The sequence below is a fragment of the Poecilia formosa genome, unplaced genomic scaffold, assembly GCF_000485575.1.
Source record: "Poecilia formosa unplaced genomic scaffold, Poecilia_formosa-5.1.2 Scaffold73, whole genome shotgun sequence".
Taxonomy (NCBI): domain Eukaryota; kingdom Metazoa; phylum Chordata; class Actinopteri; order Cyprinodontiformes; family Poeciliidae; genus Poecilia; species Poecilia formosa.
In genome coordinates, this window is record NW_006800012.1 from 2,330,686 (window position 1) to 2,338,839 (window position 8,154).

General features: G+C 37.6%; 1 protein-coding gene across 1 annotated transcript; it reads right to left on the reverse strand.

Moving 5' to 3' along the window:
• Positions 1–2,643: 2,643 nt before the first annotated feature.
• LOC103140677 (secretory phospholipase A2 receptor-like) lies at positions 2,644–6,182 on the reverse strand. The gene is made up of 5 exons (XM_007555922.2): positions 6,029–6,182; positions 5,572–5,958; positions 5,121–5,474; positions 2,906–2,994; positions 2,644–2,790 (listed from the first exon to the last, which is right to left on the reverse strand). The coding sequence occupies exons 1-5, from the start codon at positions 6,063–6,065 to the stop codon at positions 2,692–2,694; spliced, it is 966 nt and encodes a 321-aa protein (XP_007555984.1). The 5' UTR covers positions 6,066–6,182; the 3' UTR covers positions 2,644–2,691.
• Between the last annotated feature and the right edge of the window lie 1,972 nt (positions 6,183–8,154).

Consider the following 8,154-nt stretch of genomic DNA (forward strand, 5'->3'; position numbering starts at 1 on the left):
CATGGACAGGTGAAGCTGCAGAGCATAACTTTTATGTAGAAATGTTTTTCCCACACTTTTGTTAAAACTATCACTACATTGTGGCAGTGTAATACGAGACAGATAATCAGATAATAACCCTAACCCCACCGTCCTGTTTTCCTGCTGGAAGGTAAGATTCTCACCTCCGTCGATGGCAATCTAACCATCGGGAGGAACGACGCGCCCACATATCTGTGTGCTGTAATGCTTCCTCAGGTCACCAGGGGGCAGAGGAGGCACAGACAGGACAACATGGAGATGCTCGAGTCCAACATGTCTGCAGCTGGAGGAGAGACGACCGAGGAGGAAGGAGCTCAGGAAGAAGAGGAAAACCCTGTAGAAGCTCATCTCACATCCAGATGAATCCATCAACCAGAGCACAGCACCTGTATTTACATGTATAAATACAGTATAATATATACTTTCTTCCCTTTAATTTTTTTCTTTTAAGTCAGAAATAATTTTCTAAATTCTGACAGCACTTTGAAATCTGACAAACAAAAATTGCCACAAGAACCACTGCATTCATAGTCAGATCACTGCTGTGCTGTTAGTTGAGGTTTTGTGGACTGCAAACACATAGTTAAATTCTGAGTCACTTTTTTATTAACTTCCATCAAATGTTAGCATCCAATTTATTAATAATGGTGTATTTAGACATAGATAGGAATGCATTTATCTGGAAAAGGAGTGGGAAGAAGACACATTTATTCACCCCCACTCAATAATATTTAGTGTTTTGTACATGTTTTTTCATGATCCATTTTTTTAAATGCTCCTGGTGTCACTCATAATGTTCCCACCAAATCGATATCTCAATCATGCATTATATGTCATGTATTAATTATATAATTGTGTATGTCTGCTTTTCAATAATGAATGAAATAGCATTTAGCAATTCTATTAAGGTATTGATGCAACTGTAATTCTGAGTTTTGTATGTTGTGCATTAGGACATATTGGTGTTATGTTAACCCAGCATCTACTAGCTTAGCATGTAGTCATGGTCAATAATCACACACCTAATATTCTTGGTTTTTACACGTTTTGATTGTCGCATTTCTGGAATTTTGAACCATACAGTATTGATTTTTCATCGTCGGCTTGATTTTTGCTAAATAAATGGCTTGGATTAAATTTGTGTTGTGGTGTTTTGTACATTCATCCAATAGAAATAGCCAAAAACAGATAAATCATATTTTTTCTTAATGTGCCAGACTTTCTTCTTACTTGTCTCATAAGCTGGCAGATTATTGTAATATTTTGGAATGTGATTGATCAATAGATTTTCCAGGTGCTGTGAAGAACAAAGTTCCTAAAGACTTAAAAATACCTCAAATTGGCAAACACTTTGACTAGGGAGCTTTTAAATAACCAGAAACAATTTGGCAAAGATCTTAATGACACATCATGACAGTTCTATGGAAAGCGTGTTGCATGGTGGCTTAAAGCAGGTAAATGTCAGAACTTAAGCACTAATCCTGGTGTGTTTGCTTTAAGCTCTCCTGTGCCTCAGACGGAGACATCAAGGACAATTCAGGTAAAATGTTTGTATCACGTTGTGACGCAATGAGCGTCTTGAATAAGTTGCTTTTCCTAGAACTGATTTTGTCGAGATATTATTTTGACAGCCCTGTTTTAGAGAGAGCTTAGGACATTTATGCACCAGACTGGATGTTTTTTTTTTTGTTTGTTTGTTTTTCATGTCTCGTCACAGATCATTTACTTGATTTAGGTGTAGTTCTTTCATTCTAAAACATGAAAATGCCTTTTTTGAAAGGCATGTTTTTTTTAACATTTCTCTGGACTACAATTTTCACTTTACTATTGCTACTGAGGAAAATAATTTATTTTTGTTGAAGGCACGGGGTTCTTTCTCATGAAGAGCAGAAACAAATATGTTTATTATCTTAATTAGGGCAACACAAATAACAAGGAAGTTCAGCAACTATTTATAAAAACTGTATACCTTAAAATGCTGATTCATTGTAGAGCAAAGCAAAAGACAAGATAACATTAGTAGAAGTGAATAGATGAATAAAAGTGCCAACATCCTCCTTGTCCCTTGAATGCAGTTTTACCAACATTTTATTGGTATTACTTATTTTTTACTATTGATCTCTCAGTGTTTGTCAGGTACTATCAGACACACTGACTGTAAACTCTGAAGAACAAATTCTATTTGTAAAGCAGAGCATCGTTAGTCCGTAAACCTGGTTCTAGTTCATACACATCTTTGTAGTGTAGACTGGTCTGGTCCGTACAAACGTCTTCAACACCAACCCAGTTCAGTTTCTGTGTATCTTCCATCATATTTTCTCTCGTGATCAAATAGAGTCAACAACGGCAGATTGTTATGGGTTCTGCTCCAATCGAAAGCTTTAGTTTGGATCCACCGTTTGTTTTATATGTTCAGGAAAGAGACTAAAGAAAATCAAAACACAGATACCTCTAGATCAGGACAAAAGCATTTTTCCCCCTGCTATTTTAAGTTCATAAAGCTTTTCGAGTCTATACCACCACCAGAATATCTAACAGAATGAATTTACATCATTTGGACATTTCTTCACACAGTTACCATAACTGATTTGAACAGTAGCAAACCCATTATCACACTTTAAAAAGAAAATCCACACTTTAGCCTAAAATAACAGCAAACAGGGTCCATGTCTAAGTTTTCTTTTCCTTTTTGAAGACGTTTCCATCAGGCTGATTTCTCCAAGACAGGGTAACTACACTCACTCCAGTCTCCTGCAGTCTGTTCTGGAGCTGCAAGACAAAATTAGAAAAATAAATTAATTGTATCTTTCCATTTACACATTGGATTTTGTTCTCATGTGAGGCGTAATCATTTGTGCACTGCAAACAGTTCTGCAAAACTTGCCTTTGTCAAGATGATTCCTCTCAGAACAGGGTCATTCAGGTCCACAGAGTTGTCCGTGTGAAGTCTCATCTTCACAACCTGTTTTTTCCCTGATTTGAAAAAGTAGCATAGCATTAGCTTGTTCACCCATTTTAGCCATGTTCCTAATTGTTGAAATAAAGATGTATGAAATACATTGACGTATATCAGTTTGACATTAGTCATTTTAATTAATGATGTCTCAACCCAATCTCAAATGTCCATCATTGCATTTTTTCTTTTAAATAGGACAGTTACTGCTACGCCCTGACAACAAACTTGTTAGTTTAGACGTGCGGGCTAATCTTTGCTAATCAAAGTCGATTTACATTTGGTTAACAGGACCATACAAGTTTGTTTGTTGAACAAGTTTTAGTTTTTTTGTCTAGTATGCGAGTGGCTTTCCCCTATTTTATGGATGTTTCAACATTTGGTGTGCCGTTGTTTCGATAAGCTTCTGTTATATCGGCAGATTCATTTACATCTGTTATTGCATTCATATTTCTAACTATCCAATACAAAGATCATATTGACAACTATCCAGTATGAAGCATTGTGAAGACATTATGGCTTTAACCTCTATAACCTGTGTTGGATCAAAATATTGGAACTGACTTGTAGAAACTCCCCTTGGGAAAAAAAATCTACTTTTTGAAAGACTGCTTAAATGTAATGAGTTATTAAAAGCATAAATCCTTTTATCAGACAGGAACTCGGTATAGGAAGTGTTGAGGAAAAATGATTATTTTTAGTGTTTAATACAGTTAATCTTACGGCATGTGTAAAAGGTATATTGAACATTCTTATTTTGAACAAATTTCTTAATTTTGAACAGGTTTGTGTTAAGGATTTAAAACTAAACTATTGATGGGTAAGTATTCAAAGTACAGGAAGGAAAATGCAGATCAAAGGGGATCTCTCACTGAGGCTCCTGTTGTGTTATCAGAGGACAGGAGGCCATAAAATTAGCATCTCCTGGAGGGCAGTATCACTTGAGCCTGGAGGAGAGCAGTCTGTTTAGTTCACAGAAGATCAAAAGTATTCCAGAACCAACATCTGGGATGGTGTAAAACTGAATACAACATAGAATGTTAGAACCACTAACATTTAATTTCTAAGACATTTTTCTAAGTACTAATAGCATGTTTTTTAACGAAAATTGTATTATCTAATTTTAGAACTACTAATCTAGTAAATGATGAATGTATTTGAAAATTGTACTATCTGTGACAATATCAGAATCAAATGGAAATTGTTTGAAGGAAAATGTTTTGTTTAGTATTAGAAAATCGCTCAGGATTTATGTTTCATAGGTTAGAAAAAGGAGTTGTACCTCATTTTGTTCTGTTGATTTTATGTGTTATTTTTGGTTTAAGGCAGGACTCAATCTTTTGGGGTGCTGAGTGCAGAAGAGCAAAACTGGGTTTGTGAACCAAATTACTGGATTTAAGTTTGTCCTGAGAATTTATGTAAGGAGAGATAACGGGAGAGACTCCAGATTCCACAGCTATCTGTGAAATCTTATCTTATGTTTTTCTTTACCCAAATGACCGTAGAACCCAGAGGGCCAGGACAAGCTCTTCGCTCTTTTGTTGAACAAAAGAGCAAATGGCTTTTGATCTTTGCCGTAAATTAGGGGGAGTTCTAAGTTTTTCTGAGTGTCCAAGGTAGCTTCCAGTTGGTCAACCAGAGGTACGCCTTAATTGAATATATTAAAAAGGAAAGACACACCTTCATTATAAGAGTTCGTGCCCAGGAGTAATAATTCAGATAGCTGCCACTATTTTGCCTTTTTTGCACCAGCTCTCTCCAAAGACGCGTCTTTGCCTTTTCTTTCTCTATCTTTTTTGTCTCAGGTAATGAATGTATGTTTCTGTTGTTCTGCAGTTTTGTTGTTAATTCATACGTTGTTTTGTATTGGATTAAACTCTGTAATTCTGTGACGTCAACACGCATTGCTGTTGTTTTCCTTGTGGCCACACGTGGCTTGCCGGGAGGACCTGGGATCCAGAGGAAGAGAGAGCCAAACTTTTTTCCAAAGTTAACCAATTTAGAATTTCTTCCTTAACAGAAGATGCCCATTCTTCATTCTGTCAGACTGGACAAAATCATCCTGATCAGGACACTCCTAATGCTTACAAAATGGAGCTTCTCGCCTCCTCTTCTTTTCTTTCTTTTGACTTTAAACCACACTCACCAGGACGGTCAAAACAGACGAAAGGTAATCTTGTTTCGCAGGGCAAAAACTTCCATCTTCCCGATTTCCCAGAAGATGTAACACCACATATGACTGGCATCGATCCAATCATGGTTGGAGCAGAATCCCAGCTGGTAAAGTTGACACCGCTCCCATCAGACCAGTGAAGATTTGGATCTCTAAATAGACCAATCCAATGACGGTATCCACCGAGCGTGGAGACCTGGATCTTCTGGTAATCTGTGTCATTCTTGAAGATGGCGAGGTCGATGAAGTTCTTTCTGCAGTACGTCTGAGCATCGGACCAGGATAATGGTTCTTTCCCAAAAACAAATTCAGGGTTCGCATGTGAGCCTGTAGTTGAAGGGAATAGAGGACAAAGGGAGCAGAAGTTCTACATTTTACAAAAATGCTTAAAGGAATGATACTTAACACTGTAGTTAATATTTACCTTTGTAACAAAGAAAATATCGTCCGTATGGACACCTTTCAGTAATCCAGCCCCCATCGTAGTGGAATGACACACATAACTCGTCTGGTTGATCAAAACTAGGTTCACTGGATGAAGTTTTCCAGTGTCTGTAGTCGGCTCCGCTCCCCGTGAGGCCATCGGACCATCTCCAGTCGATTTCACTGAACAGACCAATCCAGACATCAGAGGTGTGACCAGCAGATGAAAGAGTGTTAATAAACAAGTTCTGTTCATCTGAGCTTAGAAAGGTTGCCAGGTCTGTGTGGGTCTGTCTGCAGTAGGTCTGAGCTTCAGTCCAACTCAGAGACTGATTAACAAAGTGGTAGACAGGCTGAAGACGGAGGCAAGTGAAGAAAATGACCCCATCTGGAAGGTAAATACAATTTTTTTTTATTTTGTTTTAACTATCTCCAGATGAAAAGATGAAGTCACTGACCTGAGAGAACCAAGATTCCCAACAAGAGCCTCTCCATCGTGATGCTGCTCAGCAGTAGAAAGTCCTGAGGATCTCTGAAAAGCGATCTGTCTTTTTGCTTGACATAAGGATAACCTCTTCTGTTGACTTGTGCAGAAATGCAAATTTTTCTTCACTCCCTAAACAAATATTCCTCATTAGAAAAACAAACACAGTCATGAATGACAAATTAAGCTGCCAATGTGACATTGAGAGTCTTTGTTTACAGGTAATCATAGCTCTTATCTAGGGTCATTATGGAGCAACTTGCATTGTACGTTTTTTATTAAAAAAAAAACTGGAAATGCAAAACAATTTAATGTATTAATAAAATTTAGATGAAAACTAATCATTCCATGTAGCCACTGAATTGTCATTGACTCATTGACAAAGTGATACTGACGGACGAGGCAGCTGCAGAGGACGAGACATTCTGGAATATGAATATAAATTCATGAGAATACAGGATGTGACACTAATATTGAGTCAATTGTCTGTTGACATGCAAAAAGGCTTTCAGTGACAGGCCATGGGAAGATTAGATTAGATTAGCAACATGGTTACTTGATTATACTGTAATCAAGTAACCATGTAGTCATACTTGATCATTACTGTGCCGTTGTCTCGTGTGGACGTGTCATGTTCGGAACTGGGAGAAACTGAACGTGGAACGTGAGTCGTTTCACTGAACACATGCTGATATTTGCTTGTGTGACAGCAGAAAAGCTAATGTTTCCATTTTTGGTGTGCGAATCTGCAGCTGAGACGGTCTCACCAGTACTGGTGTTTTACTCAACTGGTGCTTTGACTTTCACCTCCATCCTGAGTGTTTTACTAATCTTAATACTGTACAAGATGAATGAGAGGGCCATCAATTTTTTATTCTTTTCTGTTTTCGATTTACTAAACCAGATTTTGTGTCTTTCACAGAGTTTAAAGTGAGTCTTTCAGCTGACCAGGCATTAAATAAAGAGGTAATTGCCAAATGTTAAACTGACATACAGACGTAGTAAAAAAAAAATAGCTACACACCATGTCAGTTATAGATTTAATGTCATCTCAAGCAAACAAACCGAGACACCAGTTATTTTTCAATAATATACATTCACAAAAACAAAACAAAACAAAAACATTCAAAATATACGTCACAAATTTAACTACCCAAATAATTATGCAGAATTGAAGAGCTATTTTGTTTCAGAGGAATTAATTTTTTTTTAAAATCACTCTAGACTGGAAGTCACAACCAGTTTCTGTTAAGTATTGAATTATATTTCTCTGGACCTCTGTTACGGCCCTGGGCCTTATAGCTGGGTTGCGGTGTTTTTGTTGACTGCCTTTTGCTCCCCCCCTTCACAGGTGTTTCTGATCTGTTAATTTGGAGACCAGATTATTTAAACCTGGACTCTCCTTCGGCATCCATTTGACCTCCTGACCCCTGTGGTGCGCTGCTGTCGGGCCTCAGCTCCCCTCCTTTTGCACATTTGAGTTTCTTTGTTTTTGCACCAAGACACTTCCATATGCACACACACAACATATCCAAGAATTTGCATTATGCCACTGACACTAACATTCATAATCTATTGTTGTTTTGTTACTATTCCTTTTTCTGCCCTTTGGCCACTGCATGGTTTCCCATTTTTGTTGTGACCTTGAGCCAGTCGTAACAACATCATAGAAGTAAAGAAACAGTTGAAATGATAATTCAGAAAATCAGTGCATTGGTTCAGGATCACAGTCATAAAACTGAAAGTGATCCTGAGCATATCTGAAAAACATGCCAGTGAGGACAAAAGAGGGGAAAGTTGCACTTTTGTAACCAAAACTTTAGAGAAAACCAGGTTGAACCCATTTCTCCTCCTCTATATTTCTGGCTGTAGTTGAACAGATTTGCAAACAAGTTCTTTTCGTCTGAGCTTAGAAAGGTTGCCAGGTCTGTGTGGGTCTGTCTGCAGTAGGTCTGAGCTTCAGTCCAATTCAGAGATTTATTAACAAAGTGGTAGACAGGCTGAAGAAGGAGGCAGGTGGAGAAAATGACCCCATCTGGAAAATAAATGAAAGACTTTAAATTTTTGTTTTGACCATCTCCAGATGAAAAGATGAAATCA

Coding starts and splice junctions, on each gene's coding strand:
- LOC103140677 (XM_007555922.2), bottom strand. CDS start 6,065: ATGGAGAGGCTCTTGTTGGGAATCTTGGTTCTCTCAG. Junction 5,959..6,028: donor GGGAATCTTGGTTCTCTCAG/GTCAGTGACTTC, acceptor TTTACCTTCCAG/ATGGGGTCATTTTCTTCACT. Junction 2,995..5,120: donor CGTCTGTTTTGACCGTCCTG/GTGAGTGTGGTT, acceptor TTTTCAAATCAG/GGAAAAAACAGGTTGTGAAG.